We start from the raw sequence: 27,431 nt of genomic DNA, 5'->3' as shown, positions 1-27,431 counted from the left end.
TCACATTTCACACTACCTCTTCTAACATCAACATCTTCTTTCACCAACCTCTCTGAAAACTGATAGATTCCCAGTCACTTTTGTCACAAGCCACCATATATTTTCATACCGCTGTACCTTTGCGTGTACCCCTGCCTACTTTATCTCATCTACCTCCTCCTTACTCACCTACAAGGCTCAACTGAAATAACATCTCTTCGGAGAAAATCTTTACCCACTTCTTTGCATTCAGCTCTTCCTCTTCTCTGCTTGGATGGTACTTAATTCATATCCCTCCCCAGGAATCTACTGCAGTTTGACTTGTACCAACATTCGCCTATTTTTAGACTATGTTCCACCCATCTGTATAATATCTTTGGGTCTCACACACAGTTCAGTTCAGCCGCTCTGTCATGTCCAACTCTTTGCGACCCCATGTACTGCAGCACGCCAGGCCTTCCTGTCCATCACCAAGGGTAGCTCAATGTGCCTACACTATCTGTAACAATTTGTAAACAAATAATATGGTTTATGGTGGACACTGACTTTCCTTCTGAGAGGATAGAATCTGGGTACGTACCAGGCACGAGGTGCCCACACAACCAGCTCTAAAAGAAAACCCTGGATGCCTGCCTCTAAGGAGCTTTCCTGGATGGTGACATCTCACATATGCATTGTCATCCCTGTTGCCGGGGTAGTTAAGCACACACTGCATGACTCCACTGGAAAAAGACTCTGCAGTTTACAAATGGTTTTCCCGAGACTTCATCCCAGGCACCTTTCATTTTGTTGATTTTGCTTCAGCTTCTTTCACTGTAATAAACCATGGTCACAAGCACGACTACAAGTGGAATCCTCTGAGTCCTCCAAGAGAATCACTGAGCTGGGGAGTGGTCTGCGGGAATCTTTCAACACAAGTACTAATTGGACAAAAACATAAGATCGTATATATATGCAAGTGTCAAGGTGCAAGTCAGCACTGCTGAAGTTTTAGTGAGGAAATATAAAAGTCGATGTAGGGCCACAAAAAAAATACTAAAATCTTGATTTTTATTAAAATATTTTTAAACAAAAGAGGGAAGCAATAGCATTAAAGAAAGATGATTTTCCAAGAATACAGTAATAAAGACTGTAGAAAAACTGTAAGAAGATGCTTAGAATAAGAGAAAACTTATTAAAACAGCTAAAAATAAGATGCCTACGAATTAAAGACCCACTAAGAGAGGGTCGAGATTATGAGACTGACCCACTAAAAAGCATATAAAAAATACACTTATCTACTTGGCATGTATTTAACTGCATATATTAGCAACCCTACAGTAAAATGAAGATAATATAATTTTGAGATATCACACAATCATATCTCATTTGCATACATATAATCTGATATCTTATAACCCCGCATCAGAGGTAAGGAGCAGCGGCTGTGCTTTGCTGGAGCAGCCGTGAAGAGGGACCCCACATCCAAGGTAAGAGAAACCCAAGTAAGACGGTAGGCACTGAGAGAGGGGATCAGAGGGCAGACAGATGAAACTACAATCAAAGACAACTAGCCAGTCTGATCACACAAATCACAGCCTTCTCTAACTCAATGAAACTAAGCCATGCCGATGGCCGGGTCATGGTGGAGAGGTCTGACAGAATGTGGTCCACTGGAGAAGGGAATGGCAAACCACTTCAGTATTCTTGCCTCGAGAACCCCATGAACAGTATGAAAAGGCAAAACGATAGGACACTGAAAGATAAACTCCCCAGGTCAGTAGGTGCCCAATATGCTACTGGAGATCAGTGGAGAAATAAATCCAAAAAGAATGAAGGGAGGAAGCCAAAGCAAAAACACCACCCAGTTGTGGATGGGACTGATGATAGAAGCAAGATTCGATGCTGTTCAGAGCAATATTGCATAGGAACCTGGAATGTTAGGTCCATGAATCAAGGCAAATTGGAAGTGGTCAAACAGGAGATGACAAGAGTGAACGTAGACATTCTAGGAATCAACGAACTAAGATGGACTGGAATGGGTGAATTTAATTCAGATGACCATTACATCTACTACCGTGGGCAGGAATCCCTTAGAAGAAATGAGTAGCCATCAAGTCAACAAAAGAGTCTGAAATGCAGTACTTGGATGCAATCTCAAAAACGAAAGAATGATCTCTGTTCATTTCCAAGGCAAACTATTCAATATCACGGTAATCCAAGTCTATGCCCCAACCAGTAACGCTGAAGAAGCCGAAGCTGAACAGTTTTATGAAGACCTACAAAACCTTCTAGAGCTAACACCCAAAAAAGACATCCTTTTCATTATAGGGGACTGGAATGCAAAAGTAGGAAGTCAAGAAACACCTGGAGTAACAGGCAAATTTGGCCTTGGAGCACGGAATGAAGTAGGGCAAAGGCTAATAGAGTTTTGCCAAGAGAACGCACTGGTCATAGCAAACACCCTCTTCCAACAACACAAGAGAAGACTCTACACATGGACATCACCAGATGGTCAACACTGAAATCAGACTGATTATATTTTTTGCAGCCAAAGATGGAGAAGCTCTACACAGTCAGCAAAAACAAGACTGGGAGCTGACTGTGGTTCGGATCATGAACTCCTTACTGTCAAATTCAGACATAAATTGAAGAAAGTGGAGAAAATCACTAGACCATTAAGCTATGACCTAAATCAAATCCCTTATGACTATACAGTGGAAGTAAGAAATAGATTTAAGGGACTAGATCTGATAGACAAGAGTATCTGATGAACTGTGGATGGAGGTTCGTGACATTGTACAGGAGACAGGAATCAATACCATCCCCAAGAAAAAGAAATGCAAAAAAGCAAAACGGCTGTCTGAAGAGGCCTTACAAATAGCTGTGAAAAGAAGGGAAGTGAAAAGCAAAGGAGAAAAGGAAAGACATACCCATTTGAATGCAGAGTTCCAAAGAATAGCAAGGAGAGATAAGAAAGCCTTCCTCAGCGATCAATGTAAAGAAAGAGGAAAACAACAGAATGGTAAAGACTAGAGATCTCTTTAAGAAATTAGAGATACCATGGGAACATTTCAAGCAAAGATGGGCTCAATAAAGGACAGAAATGGTAGGGACCTAACAGAAGCAGAAGATATTAAGAAGAGGTGGCAAAAATACACAGAAGAACTATACAAAAAAAAAATCTCCACAACCCAGATAATCTCGATGGTATGATCACTCACCTAGAGCCAGACATCCTGGCATGCAAAGTCAGGTGGGTCTTAGGAAGCATCACTACAAACAAAGCTAGTGGAGGTGATGGAATACCAGTTGAGCTATTTCAAATCCTGAAAGATGATGCTGTGAAAGTGCTGCACTCAATATGCTAGCAAATTTGGAAAACTCAGCAGTGGTCACAGGACTGGAAAAGGTCAGTTTTCATTCCAATCCCAAAGAAAGGCAATTCCAAACAATGCTCAAACTACCGCACAACTGCACTCATCTCACACACTAGTAAAGTAATGCTTAAAATTCTCCAAGCCAGGTTTCAGCAATACATGAACCATGAAGTTCCAGATGGTTTTAAAAGGCAGAGGCACCAGAGATCAAACTGCCAACATCCGCTGGATCACTAAAAAAGCAAGACAGTTCCAGAAAAAAACATCTATTTCTGCTTTATTGAATATGCCAAAGCCTTTGACTGTGTGGATCATAAGAAACCGTGGAAAATTCTGAAAGAGATGGGACTACAAGACCACCCGACCTGCCTCTTGAGAAACCTGTATGCAGGTCAGGAGGCAACAGTTAGAATGGACAAGAAACAACAGACTGGTTCCAAATAGAAAAAGGAGTACATCAAGGTTGTATATTGTCATCCTGCTTATTTAACTTATATGCAGAGTACATCATGAGAAATGTTGGGCTGAAGGAAACACAAGCTGGAATCAAGATTGCTGGGAGAAGTATCAATAACCTCAGATATGCAGATGACACCACCGTTATGGCAGAAAGTGAAGAACTAAAGAGCCTCTTGATGAAAGTGAAAGAGGAGAGTGAAAAAGTTGGCTTAAAGCTCAACATTCAGAAAACTAAGATCATGGCATTCGGTTCCATCACTTCAGGGGAAATAGATGGGGATACAGTGGAAACATTGGCTGACTTTATTTTTCTGGGCTCCAAAATCACTGCAGATGGTGACTGCAGCCATGAAATTAAAAGAAGCTTACTCCTTGGAGGAAAGTTATGACCAACCTAGATAGCATATTAAAAAGCAGAGACATTACTTTGCCAATAAAGGTCCATCTAGTCAAGGCTATGGTTTTTCCAGTGGTAATGTATGGATGTGAGAACCGGACTATAAAGAAAGCTGAGTGCCGAAGTATTGATGCTTTTGAACTGTGGTATTGGAGAAGACTCTTGAGAGTCCCTTGGACTGCAAGGAGATCCAACCAGTCCATCCTAAAGGAGATCAGTCCTGGGTGTTCATTGGAAGGACTGATGTTGAAGCTGAAACTCCAATACTTTGGCCACCTGATGCGAAGAGCTGACTCATTTGAAGAGACTCTGATGCTGGGAAAGATTGAAGGCAGGAGGAGAAGGGGACGACAGAGGATGAGACGGTTGGATGGCATCACCGACTCGATGGACATGGGTTTGTGTGAACTCTGGGAGTTGGTGATGGACAGGGAGGCCTGGCGTGCTGCAGTTCATAGGGTCGCAAAGAGTCAGACGCGACTGAGCACTGAACTGAAATGAATCTGATATCTCATCTGCATAATATAATTTTGAGATCACACAATCATGAGATCTCATTTGCATGTCAACCAAATGTTTCTTTTCAGCAGGATTGCTATGTGTATTGAACCAGCAGTCTTTGAGCAATTACTTGAATATTCCATTGTATTCACCCTATTATTTCATACATACAAACAGTAATTGAAAACCACATGCTAACACTAGTGGCAAGGCAACTATGAGAAACGGAAATGGAACGGCTGGAAGAGAAGGGCAAACTCAATCTCATTTATATCTCAAGATATTTCTGCTACTGAATTATACACTCAATTATTAGGGAAAGTTAATTTTCTGACCTGCTAGAAATAGATTTTTATCCAAAAGGAAAGAATACCAACAGACAATATAGAGATTCTTAAAAATTATAAATTGAATACTGGCCTAAAAAATTCTACTGACTTAAATGCAAACTTTAAAAAATGATGGTTGGGATACAGTGTTTAAAATACTCTTGTATGGATGCAGAAAACAAACTTATGGCTACTGCGGGAGAGGGATAAATCAGGAGAGTGGGACTGTCATATACAGACTATTGTAAAGTTAAGGAGATAACTATTAATAATAAGGACCTACTCTGTAGCACAGGGAACTCTACCCAATACTCTGTAATGACCTAAATGGGAAAAGAATCTAAAAAAAGAGTGAATATATGTGTATGTATAACTGAATCACTTTCTAGTACAGCAGAAACTAACACAACACTGTAAATCAACTATACAACAATAAACATTTTAAAAAGATACTCTTACATGGGAGGATAAATTAGGACTTTGGTATTCACATACACACTAATATATATAATATAGACAATCAACAAGGATCTATTGTATAGCACAGGGAACTAAACCAAATATTTTGTAAAAACCTTTAAGGGAAAAGAATCTGAAAAGGAATATATAACTGAAGCACTCTGCTGTACACCTGAAACTAACATCACACCATAAGTCAACTATATTTCAATTAAAAAAATGAAAAATACTTTGGATCAAGAGAAGACTGGCATTCAATTTTCTGTTTTAAGTTTTTCAATAAAGTTGACACTGATACCATCAACTTCAGCAGTACCATCTTACTTTAATCTAATTACCACTGGTAAAACCTTCCTAACATTAAAATATATTTGATCAAGACTTGCCTGGCAGTCTAGTGCTTAGGACTTCGCCTTCCAGTGCACGGGGTGCTAGTCTGATCCCCGCTTGGAAAGCTAAGATCCCCCATGCCTTGGGGCTGAAAAATCAAAACATAAAAAAAAAGAAGAAGCAATACTGAAATAAATTTAAAAACTTTAAAAAATTATTAAATATATACATATATTTTCTCAGTAAATTAAATATCATGTTAAATAAAATGAAGGAAACTGAATTTTATGGTGAGATTTACTTTTTGTTTTCTCTTTAAATAGTTAAACATTTTGATATCCTAAATCATCTTGAAATGTTGAGTTTCTAGTAAAAAAGATTTGTCAACAAGTAAAAGTACACATATATTCCTTTTTCTAAAGCCCACAAAAATGGGGGTTGAAAAATTTGAAAGAAAATTCCATTTGCAAGAAATCTAAGCAGCAGCTAAGATGCAAGTGATGAAGAGTAATTAGTTGACACAGTGAAATCTGGATCAAATCCAATTCCTCAATAGGGTATGACTGTTTCTGAAAAGGAAAGGCTCTTGGATACCCAAACAATTATTCATTACTCAGAAACAGGACCAAAGGGTCAGGCAGAAAAAAGGAAGGTCTGGGTATGTCATGTCAGTTCCATTCTCTACGGATAAAGCCGAAAGAGAAACTGGACTGGAAGAAGTGGCACAAGCAGACAATCCATGTTTTCTCTAACAAACCTGGATAAACTCTAAAAGTAGTGAAGGGAAGAACAGCAAAGTGCAATCAATCCTGTGACTCCTCCCCTGAGTTCACTAAGAATAACCAAAAATTAAAGCCCCCAACAAGATAGCTATGAGCTAGACCCACTCACAGCAAAGCCTTAGACTTCATCAGCTCAGCTCACCAGAACTAGAGATAAGCCACTAGAAAAAATCTGGTGAAAGTATTTTCAAAAAATATTTTCATCTGATGGGTTATCCAGTTACACACTTGACCTAAAGTGCAGACCAGGTGACTCTATGTAAATAAATATTTTCATTCAAGTATTCATTCAACGTGGGACAGATGCATAGGTACAGATGGCCCTCTCACCCTCAGGTTCTGCATCGGTGGATTCAACTAGCCAGACAGAAAAAAAAAATTTAATTCCAGAAAGTTCCAGAAGGCAAAATTTGAATCTGCTGTTCACATAGTATTAGGTATTTCAAGTAATCTAGAAATGATTTAAAGTATGCTAAGGACGTGCATGAGTTATACACAAAGACTATACCATTTTATATAAAAGACCTGAGCAACTGTGGATATTGGTATTTGTTGGAGGAGAGGGGTCCAATCTCCCATGAACACCAAGGGACATGTGTAGCATTAAACAAAGCTATAATAAACCAAAGGCAAAACGAACTGTACAGACCAAAAAAGAGCAAAATCTCAAATAACCTCTCTATAGTTTCAAAGAAAATGGGTGTGTTAGTAGCTCTGTGATGTCCGATTCTTCGTGACCCTGTGGACTGTAGCCCGCCAGGCTCCTCGGTCCATGGGATTCTCCAGGCAAGAATACTGGAGTGTGTTGCCATTCCCTTCTCCAGGGTATCTTCCCAACCCAGGGATCAAACCCTGGTCTCCTGCATTGCAGGCAGATTCTTTACTATCTGAGTCACCAGGGAAGCCCTCAAAGAAACTAAAAAGAACCTTTAAAAAGAGAGAACAACAAGATAAAAAAGAAGAAAAGCGAACTAGCTTAACTCAGCAAGTAAAGGATGGTAAATCTCGTGAAATTAAAGAGCTAACGTAACAGACTTGAGACAGCTATTCTGAAAGAAGCCTGCTTAGAAGGTGGCCTCTGGCTGGCATCTGAAAACTTGACTGAGAAACAGTTCCCAGCACTGATATAAAACCAGCTCTAGTAACAGCCAACTACTGTTTGTACAAGCAGTGTGGTCATTCTGAACACCTGCTTTCCTTTTGGGAGTCTAGAATTTGGCACATGCCAGACAGAGGGTACCTGCCAACTGAAACCTTGGGTGATGAGACTAACGGGCTGCCCTCACAGACAATTTTACTCACGTCAAAACTGACTGCTGAAAGAATGAAGCCCATCCTGGTTAACTCCATGGGGAGCAACTTATTGGAAGCTCACACCTGGTTTCCTCCTGACTCTACCCCATAAGCCTCTTCCCTTTGCTGACACGGTTTTTGTACCCCTTTCATGCAATAAATCCTTGACTAGATGCTGAGTTCTGGGGAGTCCTTCCAGCTCATTACTGACCCTGGGCTGTCTAGGAGAGCCCAACACAGGAAGCATTCTCACTGGAAATCCAACATACAGAGTATTAGTGTCCTCCTAAAACAGAAGGCACTGGAGAAGGAAATGGCAACCCACTCCAGTGTTCTTGCCTGGAGAATCCCAGGGATGGCAGAGCCTGTTGGGCTACCGTCTATGGGGTCGCACAGAGTTGGACACGACTGACGCGACTTAGCAGCAGCAGCAGCAACACAGAAGGCAGAGGTATGTAATGGAAAAATATTCAAAGAACTACCAGAAGACTTATCATTGAAAAATTCCACTGTGTTTCAACCAAAATTAAGAGAATAACCAAAATCAAGGGATACCCCAGCCAAGTTTCTACAGTCCAATGCCTAAAAGTCTCATAGATCTCCAAGTGAAAGATCAAGATTTCGTTGCAAAAGGGAAAATACTTTTTGGCCTCAGATTTTTTCACAGCAACACATGAGGCCATAAGATTGTAGAAGCAGTGTCTACACAGTTCTGAGGGAAATAACATGGGACCTGAAACGACTACATATACTTAACCAAGTTCCTGCTTACATATAAAAGCAAAAACAGAAAGACTTCCCATGTGGTTTGGTCAGTGGTTAGGAATCCACTTTGCAATGCAGGGGACACAGGCTCAATCCCTGGTTGGGAAACTAAGAGTCCACATGATGTAGGACAACTAAACCTGTGAGCGCAAATACTGAACCCACGTACTCTGAAACACAGGTGCCACAGCTAGAGAGAAGCCTGCGTGACACAACTAAGACCCAACGCAGCCATAAGTAAATAAATATTTAAAATAAATATAAAGGCAACAAGCAATTCTCAAGTGAGAATGTAAAGAGAGGATACAAGGAACATACCTGGAGAAGAGAAGCAGGTGCTGGAGACCTGCTAAATAAGGGGTCCCCAACCTTCTTAGCACCAGGGACTAGCTTCATGGAAGATAACTCTTCCACGGACGGGGCGGGTGTGGATGGTTTGGGGATGATTCAAATGCATTACTTTTATTGTGCACTTTATTTCTATTATTATTACATCAGTTCCACCTAAGATCAGCAGGCATTAGATCCAGAGGGTTGGGGACCCCTATGCTAAATGAGAATATCCAATCAGTCAAGATAAAGAACTCAGAAATAAACTACTGTTACTGCAAAAAGCCAAGCACTGCATTCACCTGAATTGAATAAAAATGTTACAAAGCTTTATAATGTTTAAAAAAAAAAAAAGTAAATAAAAACTGGTTGGTGGAAGTTTTAGGGCAGCTATAAGAATTTCTTCATTTTTCATAGTGGAAAGTCAAAAGATACTTAATAAAACTGGTGATGAGTTTAAAAGACAAAGAAGAGCTGACATGCTCCTTTCAGAAATGAAAGGTAGGTATATGAATCCACAATCCTAAAAGATTTCTCAGTGTTTCCTATAACTCACCGTCTGTGTTACACAGTTCACTAATGTTTTAATAAGTAGCTTAAAGAATAGAATGAAAGAATTATTATGAAGCCAGTAAGAAGAATGAAATAGAGGTATATAGATTATGGAAAACTATGAGCATCGTGGAATGACGTCCAGTGTTTTCCAAAATGAATCACAGATCTCAGAAGACCTGTGACTGATCAACTATAGTATCCAGTTGGTTTAAAACTAAATAGGAATGAGAGAAATCAGAACAGTGGTTTCCTAGTATGGGGGTCAGAATGCAGAGAATTTTCTGGTGATGGAAATGGTGTATATCTTGATGGGGGTGAGTCCTGACTATATAGTTGTATGAAAAGTAGCAAAACTCAGCACACTCAAGTAAGACTCCTCCATTCTCTAATGCAACGTTCCTCTTAACAAATATATACAATAAGGAGTTTAACAAACTCAATTTTTTTTAACTGCAAAAGTAATACGTATTTACAGTAAATAAATAAAATAAACCAGAAATGTTACAATTAGAGCCTCTTCTTACCGAGTTTCTCCCAACCTCCTCAGAGTTAAGCACTCAGAATTAATCCCTGTTAACAGTTGGGTATATTATACCCTCCAGACTTTTTTCTGTGTATAAATAAATATACATAAATCTGTAGTATTTAATTGCAAAAGAAATGGGATTATCCTACACAGAGCATCATGTTTTGGGTATTTAATTAATTGTAAATATCATTTATTTGTACACATAATTCTCCCACATTAAAGGCTGTATAATATTCCACTGAATGGATAAACCAAAAACCATTGCTCTACTGTTGATCACTAAATTATCAATACCTTAAAGCTTTAACAAAATGAATATTTTTGTGCTTATTACTACTCTTAGGGGTATTAAAACTTTTTTTTTCCTTTTTTAAACACATGTCTTCCAAACACAGTATCTCTTCTGTTTAGCTGTGCTTAGTTGCTCAGTCACGTCCAACTCTTTGCAACCCCACGGACTGTAGTCTGCCAGGCTCTTCTGTCCATGGAATTCTCCAGGCAAGAATACAGGAGTGGGTTTCCATTCCCTTCTCCAGGGGATCTTCCCAACCCAGGGATCAAACCCAGGTCTCCCGCATTGCAGGCCGATTCTTCACCATCTAAGCCACCAGGGAAGCCCAAGAATACTGGAGTAGGTAGCCTATCCCTTCTCCAGGGGATCGTCTCAACCAAGGGATGGAACTGGGGTCTACTGCATTGCAGGAGGATTCTTTACCAGCTGAGCTAACATGGTAGCCCGTTCTACTCAGAGAATACAGTAATTTATCATAATCATGAATTAATAAAATTTTATAAATATATCAATTATGAAAATAGGAAACACTGTTGCTTTGTATTTCTGTTATAGCTCAAAAAAAGTTTTAATTTAGTAGTGGAATCTCTCACGATATACAAGTAAACAAATGTCTTACGGAATGAAAAAAATCAGTCACCACTAAATGGGACTATTATGCATTCCTCTCAAGATAGCTGAGTCCTTTCCCAACATTCTTTTGTAGTATTTTCCATGACAGACAATGTAGTCAACATGTATCAAGTTTGTGAATTCCTATCTAATTAAAGTTGCTAATAGAGAAACTTAGTACTATCACCAAACAGCAAAAAAAAAAAAAAAAAAAAGAACCTGTGACAAATTTTTATTTATAAGAATACAATTTGAAAATGAAATAGTTACAAACCTAGGTCCAATAACAGGAATAAGTAAGACATCCTGAAGGTCTGGATGCTGAAGAATAGGAAAACTTAATCCATTAAACTGCTGTTGAAAAGAAACACAGAGGATTACAAAGCAATCAACACACTGGGTAAATTTCAAATTACAGAGCTTTTCAGTGTCATTACCTAACAGAGCATAAACTTTGATTTAGGAATATTTTCATTGTTTTCCATGGGATTCTACACAAAAAAAAAATCAAAGACTTCAAAACAACATTTTCTCTATAATTTGATTCTCAAGTTTCTTGACTTCTTTACAAGTAAAAGGCTCAATTTTGTTTAGTTTGACTTTGTAAACACAAACCATGTTGACCTTAAGTGACCTACTTTGAAAACACATATCCAATATAGAGTTCCATGAATAGGACATTAAAGACTGAGATTTTTAAATGCTGTGTATTATATATTATCAACACTGAATGCCATGTCAGTTTTTTGTTTGCTTGTCTGTTTGTCTTTGGTTGCACCGTGGCATGTGAGATTTTAGTGCCCCTACCAGGGATTGAACCCATGCCCCCTGCAGTGGAAGCGCAGAGTCTTAACCACTGGACCACTAGGGAAGTCCTGCCACGTCAGTTTTGATGATGCTTCCTGGCAAAGGCTGAGGATACTCAGTATCCTCCACCATACTTGGCCTTCAGACTAGAAATAGGTGCAGGGCCAGCAGCATAGGTGCTAAGGCCAACTCCCAGTCTCATGGGTATGGAGAAGGAAATGGCAACCCACTCCAGTATTCTTGCCTAGAGAATCCCTTGGACAGAGGAGCCTGGTGGGCTGCTGTCCATAGGGTCGCACAGAGTCGGACACAACTGAAGTGACTTAGCATGCATGCATGGGAGAATATGGCAACCCACTCCAGTATTCTTGTCTGGAGAATCCCAGGGACAGAGGAGCCTGGTGGGCTGCCATCTACAGGGTCGCACAGAGTCAGACACAACTGAAGCGACTCAGCAGCAGCAGCAGTCTCATGGGAGCCAACTGTATCTCTTGCCAAGTCAAGTCATGCTGGCAGCTTGAAACTGACCAGAGTGGGAGCATTTACACCAAAAAAACAGCACACACTACAAACCAGCATTATTTTTCCTAGAAAGGGGGTTATTTGGTATGTACCAGCACACCATGGCTGCAGACAGAAGACAACTGGGCACTCCCCATAAAAGAGGGGAATGGAAAGCAAGGCCTCTGTGTCTATCAGAGGGCCACACACAAATGCTGGAAAACAAGCCTCTGCTGTATATGCTACTGATTAGACTCATGCATCTTCATATACCGCACCAAAGCAGTAACAATCACAGATACTTGTGCTGCACTGTAGTATCAATACAGTAGCTATCGAAAAGCCAAAATCAACCTATCGCAAAGAGTCGGACACAACTGACCAACTGAACTGAAGTCGTAAAGGAAAGAGAGCAAAAATTCTTCAGATTTTGGAAATCAGACTGTATTTCTACCAAGTCAACAGCTCTTCTGAGTTCTGCTTCCTCTGAGCAAAGGGAATTTTGAACTAACCATACCAACAGCATAGTAAGTCATCTTAACGGTGAACTCCTCATTCAAACAAACCTCTCTGTTTCTTCCCCTCTCTTCCTCGTGTTCTCTCATTGTCTGACATCCTAGCAGGAGTCCCCAGCCTCCGGGATGATCTGAGGTGGAGCTGATGAAATAATAATAAAGTGCATAATAAATGCAATGCGCTTGAATCATTCCAAAACCATCCCCCTCCCTTGGTCCATGGAAAAACTGTCTTCAACTGGGAGACTGGAAAAACCAGACCCTGGTGCCAAAAAGGTTGGGAACCGCTGCCTTACAGTATCCAGACTATGATCCTTCCAAGGAGAAGATAATGAATTTTGTCATTTGTTTTTGTTTTGCTTCGGAAGCACTACAGTCTCTCCACAGTACAGAGATATTCTACACAGAGATCAACCCTGCTCGGGCCAAGATTTTCCTTCTCTCCTTTTCTATCAGATATTAAAACAATACAGAAATAAAACCACGTGTTTATTGTCATAAAAATATCACACACTTTTTTAACCACATATACCACGGGCTTCTTTTTCTGTTTCAGACCCTGTGCCCTTTTTAAAACAACCTTATTGAGGTTTACTAACATACCATGTGCTTCCCTGGTGGCTCAGATGTTAAAGCGTCTATCTGAAATGCGGGAGACCTGGGTTCAACCCCTGGGTTGGGAAGATTCCCTGGAGAAGGAAATGGCAACCCACTCCAGTATTCTTGCCTGGAAAATCCCACAGACGGAGGAGCCTGGTAGGCTACAGCCCATGGGGTCGCAAAGAGTCGGACACGACTGAGCGACTTCACTTTCTTTCACTTTCTTTCTTTACATACCATAAAATATATCCATATTAAATGCACAATTCAATGATTTTTTTTTTAGTAAATTTATGGAATTGTGCAACCATCACTAGAATTCAGTTTCAGGTCCTATCCATCACCACACAAAGATTCTTCATGCCCATCTGCAGTTGATCTCTGTTCCAGCCACAACCCCAGGCAACCACTAACCTACTTCTTTCTCTAGAATCCGCCTTTTCTAGACATTTCACACAAAGTAGATCACATACTACAAAGGGTCTTGTGTCTGGCTTCTTGCACTCACTGTAGTGTTTCTGAGGTTCACCCACGTGATAGCGCATATTAATTCATCACTTTGCTGAGTACCGTTCCATGGTGCAAACTTAACCACGTTTTGTTTTTCTATTCACCAGTCAATAAACATTTGGACAGTCTCATCCTTTTGGTTATTATGAACAATGTTGCTAACATAATAATATTCATGTCCAAGTCTCTGCATGGACATATGTTTCCACTTCTCTTGGATAGATATAGGAGTGGAATTGCTGGGTTGTACAGTAAGTTTATGTTTAGCTTTTTAAGAGACCACAAACTTTTCCAAAGATGCCAGACCACCTGACTTTCCCACCACTGGAGACAGGTTCCAGCTTCTCCACATCCTCGCAAGTCAAATGAAATTTTAAATGATGAAATTTCAATATGTGACCCAGGGAAATCTGGAGACAAAGCACCCGCTTATATACCATTCAGGATAAGCCTTCGGGATACATGTGAGCTTTGGGACATGGAAAAAGAACATTTGCGATGTAAAACCTCCTTTGAGTTCCCTTTCCTGGTAGCAACAGGCAAGACTCAAACCACCAGGTTCTTTCTTACTGCCCACAGCCCCACTCTCTCAGACTCATCTCAATCTTTACAGAAAGGGACTCAAAGCCCAAAATGATCTCATCTGCCTTGTCTTAGACACAACACTTGAGATTTCTTTCTATCAGACTGGGATCCTGGGTTATCTAAGATCTAGGAATAATTTTCTAGAAAAGAAAACAACCTGGATCTGCCTGAGTTATGGACAGAACAGCTTCCTTTATTCAAGCTGAAAATCTATACACATGGCTATATAAAAGTAATAATCTTAGCTGCTTAGAGGAACTGTTCACATTGTATGCCTAATACAGTCAATAAAATTATCACTCATTAAAATTCAGAATAACATTTCTCCAAGTTTTACATAATTATTATACTAAGTTCTGGTCTCATACAGGCAGAAACTGTAACTGATTCTTCTTACATCATGGTCACCTCCTCACAACTTGAAGTTTATATAACTGTTCTTAAAGACAGTGTGATAAACATTTCAGTGATGTGGTGATATTAAAGACAAAAAACAAATGAATCAAACAACAAGGTCCTAATGTATAGCACAGGGAACTATATTCAACATCCTGTGATAAACTGTAACAAAAGAATATGAAAAAGCTTATTTGTGTGTATATATATATAACTGAGCCACTTTGCTGCACAGCACAGACAACACTGTAAATCAACTATACTTCAATAAAATAAAAAGAATCAATACTAGTGAAGATGCTCTAAAAATTTCTGAATGTTCTATCCAGAGTAAACTGACAACACAGCCTATGATATACAAATGGGAGTCTTTTAACTATGCTTATCTCTTTCCTTTTCATTTAGGTACTTAGGTAGAAATAGCCCTGCTGATACCCATCTGTGGTTATTTGTTAGAAGAGATGTAATGATAACTACAAAATGGAATAAGTAAAACTACCGGCCTTCAGGCATCTTACATTTCCTGGGGGGCAAATCTCAGTGCACCGTGTATGAAACACAAAATGCACAGCTTTGGGGTTTTATTTCTGGTATTTTTTAAAAATAATTTTCAAAGGTTATTTTTCACTTATACTTACTGTAAAATATTAATTATACTGTGTGTTATACAGTACATCCTTAAGCATATCTTACAACTAACACCTAACTTACCTCTCCCACACCTACAGAGCCTACATCTGCTGGTAATAACTAGTTTGTTCTATCCGTGACTCTGCTTCTTTTCTGTTATATTCACTAATTTGCTGTATTTTTTTGGACTCCACATATAAGTGATATCATGTAGTATTTGTCTTTCTCTGACTTACTCCACTTACAAAATGTACAGATTCTGAAAGCAATTAAGACAATATAAACAAGAAAATTCAAATATTTTTCTATTTGAAACTTTACCAATTTGGGTTAGAACAGACCTCTTATGCATTTTACAATCCATTTTCACTTAGAGAAAACGAGTATTATATGAAAACTATTTTATTGGTTGAACCAAAAAAAAATCTGCATTATCTTATTTTTAAATACATTCTTTATGCTATTTAATTTCCTTTTATTAAATTATATTTAATTAGCAAAGAAACTATCATTTGCAGAGATGTGGATGGACCTAGAGACAATCATACAAAGTGAAATAAGTCAGAAGCAGCAAACTACCATGTAATTATGCATAAATGTGGAATCTAGCAAAATGGTACAGATAAACTATTTGCAAACCAGAAACGGAGACACAGACATAGAGAACAAATGTATGGACACCAAGGGGGAAAGTGGGAGGAACTGGGAGACTGAGGCAGACATATACACATTATTGATATGATGTATAAAATAGATAACTAATGAGAACCTGCTGTACAATACAGGGAGCTCTACCCAATGCTCTTTGAGGACCTAAATGAGAAGGAAATCCAAGGAAGAGGGGAGATACGTATATGCACGGCCGATTCACTCTGCTGTACAGAAGAAACAAACATAACACTGTAAAGCACTGTACGCCAATAAAAATAAATATTAATTATATTAAAATTAAAAATACAATCCTACAGGTAATCAGTAAGCACCTCCTGACCTCTGGGCTCACTTCAGCTATATGATCTGCCCTCATGATCATTATAAGCTGCTTACAACAACAGCACAAACTTTTTGGGTTAGAACAGACCTCTTACACATTTTAAGGATGAAGATGACGAAACAACAGAGGCCCAGAGGGGTTGAGTAACCTATCTAGTTACTAAATAAATTCAGAATCAGAAGTATTATGTTCAAGTTCTAGCATTAGCACACACTATATAACCCTGAACAACATTCGTGATCCTCAACTCCCTTATTTGTAAACTTGCAATAGTCCATCGTCCACGTGATGTTAGGATCAATATGATAGATTGGAGAAATCTCCTTCTGTACATAATAACAAAAATTTGCACCAACCTTCTGAAGCTCATCAAATAACAGATTTTTCACATGTTGTACTGAGGCTAGATGTGTATTTACTCTGACCGTGGTGAATGATGGAGGGTGAGACAAGTTATGTAATAGCGTTTCAAACCTCCTTTCTGCTTCTTGTTCACCTAAAGTGGACAGAATCTGAAAAGAAGAAAAGAACAAGTTACTGTTTCAATTTCATAATACAAATTAAAAATATTAAGATATATGCATATACATTTGTTCCAACTGATGAAACATCATTCCACAATCATTCTGCTCCATTTCACTTTTCTGTTTACATGTTGGTAACACTAAGGTTATGGTGATTTTTCACAGGGTTAAGTAATGAACACCGAATGAAACACCTGATGAAAAGGGATTAGAAAATCACTACCTCAACCTCAAAGCATTATTAACATTTTGAACATATCTGCTACATTTATTCACACAAATTCAGGATTTCATTCTACTTATAAAAATATTAACTGTTACATCACTTCTGTAGAACTAGTGCCCTGCTCATATCCTAGAGTGAATTGGCTAGGAACCTTTTAAAACACCAGTATTTGAAAAATATGGCACCTGATACTGGTACCCAACAATCTCCCACGATATCAGTTTTTTTAATACGGTAATACTACATGTTAGGCTTCCCAGGTAGTGTACCGGTAAAGAATTCGCCTGCCAATGCAACAGACACAGGAGATGCAGGTTTCATCCCTGGGTTGGGAAGATCCCCTGCAGAAGCAAATGGTAACCCACTCCAGCATTCTTGCCTAGAGAATCCCATGGACAGAGGAGCCTGGCGGGCTACAGTCCATGGAGTCACAAAAAATCAAGACATGACTGAGCAAACAGGCACATTATTATTAAAAGTAACAAGCAGATACTGTTCAAAAAAAAGCCAGCAAGATACCTGTCAGAAATAAGAGTTATAAAGACTCAAATGCCCACGTTTCCTTGTAATTAACTGAAACCTTCAAGACATGTATTTCACCATTTTTTGTCATCTTTGACTATCCCCTGCCTCACAGAATCTTCATAAACTACTTGCCAGCCTAATAATCCACTAGCCTAAAAATATTAGCACTTTCTCAGTGTTCATTTTTTTAACCAGATATTTCACTACTTTTGATACTTTTTACATAGTTTTTCTTTTTGTAAAATCCTGTTAGTATGTTTGAAAAAGAACTGGTGTCAAAGACATTTGAATCTTCTTTTATAAAACAATGTTAATCATTTCAAAAATTCTGGGGGAAGAAAACTGCCTCTATTTCTCTTAACACCCTCCCTATACTTTAAGTTCTTTGAAATCAAGAAGATATTTCCTCAGGGACTTCCCTGGTGGTCCAATAGGTAAGAGTCTGAGCTCCCAATGCAGGGGGCCTGGGTTCAATACCTAGTCTGGAAACTAGATTCCACATGCTGCAACTAAAGACCCAAATGCTGCAGCTAAGACCCAAAGCAGCCAAATAAATAAATAAAATATTTAGGAAAAAAGAAGAATATTTTATCTTTCCATACTGTGATGCTCTTTAACATAATCTTGAGGAATAAAAACATAGAAATCTAACCTAGAAGTCATGGCTTCACCAACATCTTTGAAAATGATTAACATTTGTGCGGATTTCACAACACCAAAGATTTGGAAAATACAAAGTTGCCTACAAGCAGCATGGTGAGGCAGAGAGCAGGAGCCTGGCAATCAATCAACATTCACTGAGGACTTCTGTACTCAAAGCTGCCAGCAGCACGAAGAAAGAACACCTGTTGAGGACCTACAATGCCAGGTGCTCACCCTTATGACTAATACCTTAACCCTGAAAATTTAGTGCTGCTAAATGTCCTCCAACTTCACAGATGAGGAAAGCAAGTTTAAGAGATGTGAAAAAGCACTGAGATGCAAACCAGGGGGTTTGGGGTTCCAAATCGATTCCTTTTCCCACTGTACTAATACCTAAGCTCTTTCTCTTCAGATTTCAACATTAGGACCAAGACAGCGATGTAGATTTGATTCAGGAACATAACTCTTTGGACCCTCAGCTTTCTCACCTGTAAAAAATGGGGATGAAACACCTACCAAAAAAAGATCGCTAAGATTAAGATGTGGAGTTTCCCAGGTGGCTCAGCAGTAAAGAATCTACCTGCCAATGCAAAGAGCTGCAGAAGATGTGGGTTCAACCCCTGGGTTGGGAAGATCCTCTGGGGTAGGAAACGGCAATCCAATTCAGTATTTTTGCCTGGAGAATCCTATGAACAGAGGAGACCGGTGGGCTACAGTCAATGAGGTCCCAAAGAGTTGGACACGACTGAGCACACATACAAGATTAAGAAGTTAAAGGTCTGCAAACCACCTAGCACAACCAGTGGCATTTAACAAGCACCCGCTGAATGACAGTATACCTTCCACCTGAGTACAAAACAGGCGCTGTAAGAACACAAGGTGTTTCTTCCCTACAGGACTTATAATTCTCAGAGCACATGGATCTTTGCTTGCCCACCCCTGTAACCCTTTCAGTGCCCAACGCCTGTCGCCAGGAGCACAATAGCTTTTTTCCTCCTCCCTCCTTTCCCACTTAAAAAAAAAAAAATACACTCCATACATCTCTTAGCTCAGAAAGGATTCATTACATACCTGCAGAAAAGACATCAGCATATTATATTAATGCATTAGGAAAGGCTAGTAATAAAAAACAACTGTAAACATTTAATTGCCTTTTAGGTTTATTTTCCTATCCCTCTACTGTGTAAATATTTGAATGTCTGCAAACAGCATCTAATATATTATCTGACCTACCTCCTTATTCATAAAGCCCGCTTTAACATAGTTTTCAACTTCAAGTCTCAAAGATATTTTAGGGAAAACAGACATTTTCCTACTGCTTGAGTTCTCCTCCTCTCGGAGAAATGACAGAAAACGGTGGTTTTTCTCTGTCCAAATTGCAATGAACGTCTGGGCAATGAACACCACCCACGACGTGCCAGGACCATCCGATGCCAAAGAAAAGAGCGCTGCTCACGCCCAGTTAAAACGAGAAACGCGGAGGAACTTCCACGCCTTCTAGAGCTGGACCAGGTTGGAGCGGCTTCACCTCCACCGAACCTGTCCCGGGACTTCTTTAACGACGCTCACGGACACCACTGCGAGGCAATGCCACTCACGTGGCGGCGGGGAGCGGGGGAATCGTGAGGAGTGAATCCGCTGTCAACTGCACAGAGATGTGCAAAACCAGGCTGGCACCAATTTCGAAACTAGCAGCCCAAGTTGCTCTGCAGAGAGCGGGTTCCGGAATGCGTCAGTTCCGGCGACGTGGCCCGCCCCTCCTTCCCCCGCCCGCCAATCCGCAGCCGTAAGTGGCCTCTACGTCACGCCCCCAGTGTCCCAGCTCCACCCGCGGTGCATCCAGGTGCAGCTGGCCTGGGCGGGCGCGCCTTAAGAGGTTGGAGGCGGGTCTGCCTCGGGCCCGCAAACTGATGGCGCGCTCTGTGGACGTGGAGGGAGAGAGCTGGGTGCCGATTGGGAAGGGTTGAGTCGTACTGACCTGATTAAAAAAGGCAGGGGGGGCGGGGAGGGGTTGCCGTGCAGGTAGACCTGGGTTGGATCCCGGGTGGTAAGATTCAGTGGAGAAGGAAATGGCAGCCACTCCAGTATTGTTGCCTGGAGAATTCCATGGACAGAGGAGCCTGGTGGGGTACGGTCCATGGAGTCCCAAAGAGTCGGACACGACTGAGAGACTAACATTTTCAACCGGTTAACGACTAGCTAACCTCCAAAGAAAAAATTAAACCAGAGTTTGCTTGAACCCTTCAGGCACCCTTTGAGTTTTATGAAAATTTCCTTCCGCCTGATCTCAGTTGTAGATAAACAACATTATTCAACTTTTTTAAAGCTGGGTTCATGGTGTTTTAACATCTTTATATCCTCAGGTGAAACTTCAAAACACATGGGTAGTTTTACAGTTAGTTGAATAAGGAAGGCTGAGTTCCGGGTCGGAGAAGTCAATGGCAACCCGCTCCAGTACTCTTGGGAAATCCCATGGACGGAGGAGCCTGGTAGGCTGCAGTCCATGGGGTCGCTAAGAGTCAGACACGACTGAGCGTCTTCACTTTCACTTTTATGCATTGGAGAAGGAAATGGCAACCCATTCCAGTGTTCTTGCCTGGAGAATCCCAGGGACAGGGGAACCTGGTGGGCTGCCGTCTATGGGGTCGCACAGAGTCGGACACGACTGAAGCGACTTAGCAGCAGCAGCAGCAGCAACAGTTCGGATCTGGGAGTTGATTTCTCCTTTAAACCCCATGAGACCTTTGGTGTAATCTTTGTGTTAGAGGTGAAAAAAATTCAAAGGGAGGAGGGACCTAACGAAAGACATAGTTTCCTATCCTTAAATAGGAAACTAGAAATAATTATTCTGTCTGGAGACAGTGTTCTTTGAAACACACCCCGGTCATTAACACCAAACTGTAGGGAAATTTTTTCCTAAATCTTTTTCTCTTGAAATCTTAGACAGAGATGTTTTTATAAGTATTATACACGCTCTAACAATGATTGAGAACATCAGGATGAAGACCATCGCCACCTGGCTTCTAAAGCCAATACCTACTCTTCCCACCCTGGCATATTTCTTCCATAAATTTATGGAATTCTTCTGTGGCTAAATCATCTGAAAATGATCAGGAAAATGTCTAGACCAGGCCTTTCCAAAAGAATTTTTGCAGCCTCAAATGGTGACCACAGCACCAGTAACCTTTGGTATCAGTATCTAGGAGATAAGAGAAAGGAAGGAACAAGTTAAACTAGATTGTAAACTCTGGGAAGGTGGAGACTTTTACCTCACTGCTGCATACTGAGTGCCTAACACATAAGAAGTACTCGAATATTGAAGGAGTAGATGAATAAATGGATGGATAGCTCTGTAAACTAGAGAAAGAAAGTGCTTATCAGCATATATTTGCTGGATATTAGTTCACTAGTTCAGCACACGTCAACAGTGCTGAGGACATTTAGACAGTCCTTGGCTGGACATTTTTTTTTTATAGTTTGCTACAAAAAATTGAATATAGTTTTCTGTGTTATGCAGTAAATACTTACTGTTTATTTTATATATGGTAGTGTGCATCCCATACTCCAAATGTATCCCTTCCCCATTCTGCTGGTGGCTCAGACAATAAAGAATCTGCCTGCAATGCAGGAGACCCAGATTCGATCCCTGGGTTGGGAAGATCCCCTGGAGAAGGGCATGGCAACCCACTCCAGGATTTTTGCCTGGAGAATTCCATGGACAGAGGAGCTGGGCGGGCTACAGTCCATGGGGTCACGAAGAGTCAGACACGGCTGAGATACTGAGCACATCTTAGCCATGTATCATGAATTACAAACCTGGGAAGCCCCACTTTGACCCATACCCCCACAATATAAAATTAAAATAGGTCATAGAGCTAAATGGAACTTAAAATATAAAGTTTCTAGAACAAAATATGGAAGAAAAATCTAAGTAAGCTTGGGTTAAACAAAGATTTCTCAGACACTGCCTTAAAAGCATAACCATAAAACAAAAATTAGTAAATTGAACTTCATCAAAATTTAGATCTTCTGCTCCTGAAAAACAGTCAAGAAAAATGAGAAGATAAGCCACAGAGCAAGAAAAAATACATGCCTGATAAAGAACCTGTATCCAGAATATAAAAAAACTCTCCTAGGTTGATAATAAACACACAATCCACCAAAAAAATCAGCAGAAGATTTGAACAGACACTTCACCAAAACTACATGGATGGCTGCCAAGCACTTGAAGTTACCAGTCATTAAAAAATGTAAATCAACGGACATCCTGGTGGTCCAGTGGCTAAGACCCCACGCTCCCAACACAGGAGGCCTGAATTTGATCCTTGGTCAGAGAACTAGATCCCACATACTGCAACTAAGATCTGGTGAAACCAAATAAACAAATATTTAAAAGTATAAAGGAAAAGAAAACGATTTGAATTTTTAAAAAAGAAAATACAAATCAACATTTAAAATATCTAAAACTAAAATGATTGCCGATACCAAGTGTGATGTAGAATAACAAATATTCATACGATGCCCGTAGGGCAGCTTTTGATAGTTTCTTAAAAAATTAAACATATGTATTATATAACCCGGCCATTCTACACCTTGGTATACACTTAAGAGAAATGAAAGTTTGCACATGAATATTTATAGCAACTTTACTTCTTTTTTTTGGGGGGGGAGGGTAACTCTACTTCTGAATGCTGTGTGTGAAAAAAAAGCTAGACAAAAATGTCACATACTGTGTGATCCATTTATAGAAAATTCTAGAAAACTCTGCAGTTTCAGAAGACAGATAAGTACTTTCCTGGGGGTGGGGAAAAGGGCAGGAAGGAGAGGAAAGGGCTATTCAAAAGAGGCACAGGGGACTTCTCTGGTGGTCCAATGGCTAAGACTCTGCACTTTCAGTGCAGGGGGGCAAGGTTTGATTCTTGGTCAGAGAACTAGATCCTGCACGCAGCAACTAAGACCTGGTGCAGTCATATATATTTTTTTTATAAAAGTGATTCCAATAAAGTTAATTTTATTTTTTTTTTTAATTTTATATTTCACGCCTTGGGTCACCTCTAGATGAGGCCAGAAAAGCACTTAACTCCTCCACGCCGGGCCAGACGACGGATGGCGGGCTTCGAGATGCCTTGCATGTTATCGCGAAGAACCTTGCGGTGATGCTTAGCGCCACCTTTCCCAAGGCCCTTCCCGCCCTTGCCGCGTCCAAACATGGTAAAGCTGCTAAGAGAACTTTCAAAACAGCACCCAATAAAGTTAATTTTAAAAAATCAAAGAGACACAGAAAACTTTTTGAGTAATGCTTATATTGCTTAACTGTGATATAACTGATAATATATATATTATATATATAGTGTATATATATAGTGTGTATGAAAACATTAAAATATGTACTTTATAGCAACTTACTCTATGTCAATTATATTTCAATAAAGATGCTTTAAAAACAAGTAAATAAGTCTCTGGTCCCCAAACATAATTAGAAATCCAAATTAAAATCAATTGTTAACAATAAATTTATAGAATTAGCAGTCCGCTGTAGCCTGAGCAGTATGCCAACTGCTTCTGAGGAACACAAAAAGGTGGTAAAGGGACTTCTTCAATGGTCCAGTGGTTAGGAATCCACCTTCCAATGCAGGGAACTCTGGTTCTATACCTGGTTCAGGAACTATTAATAAGATCCTACAGGCTGCAGGGCAACTAAGCCCAATGTGCCACAACTAAAGCGCCAGGGTGGCTGCAGCTAAGACCTGACACAGACAAATAAATAAATATTTTTTTTTAAGTAGTAGAGTCCTTGCACTTAACCACCCATCACAACCAAAATAGTCACAAGGCAGGCAGTCTATCTCAAGAGCATCAAATACAAGGTTGGATGGCATCACTGACTCAATGAACATGAGCTTGAGCAAATTCCAAGAGATAGTGAAGGACAGGGAAGCCTGGCGTGCTGCAGTCCATGGGGTTTGAAAGAGTTGGAAGTGACTGAGCAACTAAGCACAGACGCACATAATTAACTTCAGGCTTCCCTGGTGTTAAAGAATATACCAATCCAGTAGTAAAGAATCTACCAATGCAGGAGATGCAAAAGACATGAATTCAATCCCTGGGTCAGGAAGATCCCCTAGAGTAGTAAAATGGCAACACACTCCAGTATTCTTGCCTGTTAAATCCCATGGACAGATGAGCCTGAAGGGCTACTGTCCATCGGGTCACAAAGAGTCAGACACAACTGAGCACACACACACATGCATAATTAACTTCAAGACTATATATGCATACAAACACTTGTATTTAATATATATATATATATACACATACATATGTATACATTCTTACACAACAGAGAAATTGGAAGGGTATTTATTTTCACTATAGAGTAATATACTAGAGTTCTTGTAAGCACGGAACTTGCCTGTGCATTAAAATACTGTATATACAAAGAAAGTAATTTGCAAGTGTCTCAGGAATCATTCTCTTGTATAAATTGTAATGCACCTCCTTGTAAATAGATTACATAGGGAGCAGTACCTTTTAATCAGGGAAAGATCCTTGAAGTAGATGAGTTTTAGATGAATTTTAATAGACATGAAAGCTATAGAGTGAAACTTGGGTAAATTTTTCTGGAGGAGGAAAATACCTTCTGTGGTATGCCTAAAAGTAAACAAAAAGTGGGGATAGGGTAGAGAGCCAGGGTTGAAGGTCACTAACATGAAATGTTTTTTATAAATAAATGGCAAATGTTTCAAAGAAAAGCTATGATGAGAGATATCAGATATATTTCAACAAGCAATGTTGGCCCCACTTGGAAAATTCTCTACAGCTGGATCATCACTCCCCCCAGATTCAAAATGGATGAAGACTTAAATGTAAGACCTGAAACCATGGAACTCCTGTGACATCTGTCTTGGCAAAGGTTTTGGATATGACACCAAAAGTAAAGGCAACAAAAATGAAAATAAAGAAGTGGGAAGGCTTCCCTGGCCATCCAGTGGTTGAGACTTCACCTTCCAGTGCAAGGGGTTTGGGTTCAATCCCTGGTTGGGGAGCAAAGATCCCACATGCCTCACAGCCAAAAAGCCAAAACATAAAACAGAAACCCTATTGTAACAAATTCAATAAAGACTTTTAAAAAAGGGTCCATGTCAAAAAAAAATTTTTAAAAAAAAAGAAGTGGGATTACAGCAAACAATCAACAAAATGAAAAGATATAAAAGGAGAAAATATTTGCAGATCATATATCTGATAGGGAGTTAATATCCAAATATATATAAGGAACTCATACAACTCGAACATACAAGAAGAACAATCTGATCAAAAACTGAATAGACATTTTTCCAACAAAGATATACAAACAGCCAAAAGGTACAAGAAAAATGCTCAGCATGACTAATAATCAGGAAACAAACATCAATGAGATATGACCTCACAGCTGTTAGAATGACTGTCATCAAATAAGATAAATGATAACAAGTATTGGTAAGGATGTGGAGAAAAGGAAAATTTGTGTGCTATTGGTGGGAATGTAAACTGATATAGTCACTGTGGAAGATGGCTTGTAGGTTCCCATAAAAGTTAAAAATAGAAGTACCATATGATCCAGCAATCCTACTTCTAGGTATATGTCTCAAGGAAGCGAAATCACTATCTCAAAGAGATATTATATATGTACCCTTATGTTCATAGCAGCACTGTTCACAATAGCCAAGACATTGGAAACAACCAAAGTGTCCATCAGCAGATGAATAGATAAGCAAAATGTGAGAGAGAGAGAGATCTATATATATCTATGCTATTTGTGACAACATTATCAAACCTTAGGGGCATTCAGTTCAGTTAAGTCGCTCAGTCGTATCTGACTCTTTGCAACCCCATGGATTGCAGCATACCAGGCTTCCCTGTCCTTCAGCAACACCCAGAGCTTACTCAAACTCATGTCCATTGAGTCGGTGATGCCATCCAACCATCTCATCCTCTGTCGCCCCCTTCTCCTCCTGCCTTCAATCTTTCCCAGCATCAGGGTCTTTTCAAATGAGTCAGTTCTTCACACCAGTTGGCCAAAGTATTGGAGTTCCAGTTTAAGCATCAGTCCTTCCAATGAATATTCAGGACTGATTTCCTTTAGGATGGACTGGTTAGATAGTCTTGCTGTCCAAGGGACTCTCATGAGTCTTTTCCAACACCGCAGTTCAAAAGCATCAATTCTTCGGCGTCAGTTTCCAATTCTCACATCCATACATGACTACTGAAAAAACCAAAACTTTGACTAGACGGACCTTAAAATGAGTTCAGTTCAGTTCAGTAGCTCAGTCGTATCCGACTCTTTGCTACCCCATGGACTGCAGCACACCAGACCTCCCTGTCCATCACCAACTCCCAGAGTTTACCCAAACTCAAGTCCATTGAGTCGGTGATACCATCCAACCATCTCATCCTCTGTCATCCCCTTCTCCTCCTGCCCTCAATCTTTCCCAGTATCAGGGTCTTTTCAAATGAGTCAGCTCTTCGCATCAGGTGGCAAAAGTATTGAAGTTTCAGCTTCAACATCAGTCCTTCCAATGAACACCCAGGACTGATCTCCTTTAGGATGGACTGGTTGGATCTCCTTGCAGTCCAAGGGACTCTCAAGAGTCTTCTTCAACACCACAGTTCAAAAGCATCAATTTTTTGGCGCTCAGCTTTCTTTATAGTCCAACTCTCACATCCATACATGACTCCTGGAAAAATTGTAGCCTTGACTAGACGGACCTTTGTTGGCAAAGTAATGTCTCTGCTTTTTAATATACTGTCTAGGACGGTCATAACTTTCCTTCCAAGGAGTAAGTGTCTTTTAATTTCATGGCTGCAGTCACCATCTGCAGTGATTTTGGAGGATAGAGAAAGGCAAATACTGTACGATCTCATCTATATGTAGAACCTTAAAAAGCCCAACTCATAGAAACAGGTGGTTTAGAGGCATGAGGTGGAGGTGGGGCATAGGTGAAGGTGGTCAAATGGTACAAGCTTCT

At 40.0% G+C, this 27,431-nt stretch overlaps 1 protein-coding gene across 1 annotated transcript in view; it reads right to left on the bottom strand.

Moving 5' to 3' along the window:
• NSUN6 (NOP2/Sun RNA methyltransferase 6) overlaps nucleotides 1-20,127 on the bottom strand; it is an 80,408-nt gene extending 60,281 nt beyond the window's left edge. The window contains exons 1-3 of the mRNA XM_055429580.2: nucleotides 19,660-20,127; nucleotides 16,866-17,021; nucleotides 11,246-11,325 (exon numbers count right to left, since the gene is read on the bottom strand). Of these exons, the coding sequence (XP_055285555.2) occupies nucleotides 11,246-11,325; nucleotides 16,866-17,021; nucleotides 19,660-19,734 (311 nt within the window). The 5' untranslated portion in view covers nucleotides 19,735-20,127. The remainder of the gene's footprint in view (nucleotides 1-11,245; nucleotides 11,326-16,865; nucleotides 17,022-19,659) is intronic.
• Nucleotides 20,128-27,431: the final 7,304 nt, after the last annotated feature.

The sequence above is a fragment of the Moschus berezovskii genome, chromosome 15 (genome assembly GCF_049115385.1).
Source record: "Moschus berezovskii isolate FMDL1 chromosome 15, NW_MosBer_1.0, whole genome shotgun sequence".
NCBI lineage: Eukaryota > Metazoa > Chordata > Mammalia > Artiodactyla > Moschidae > Moschus > Moschus berezovskii.
The sequence above is the reverse complement of the archived record's forward strand: the minus strand, read 5'-3'. Positions and strand labels throughout refer to the sequence as shown.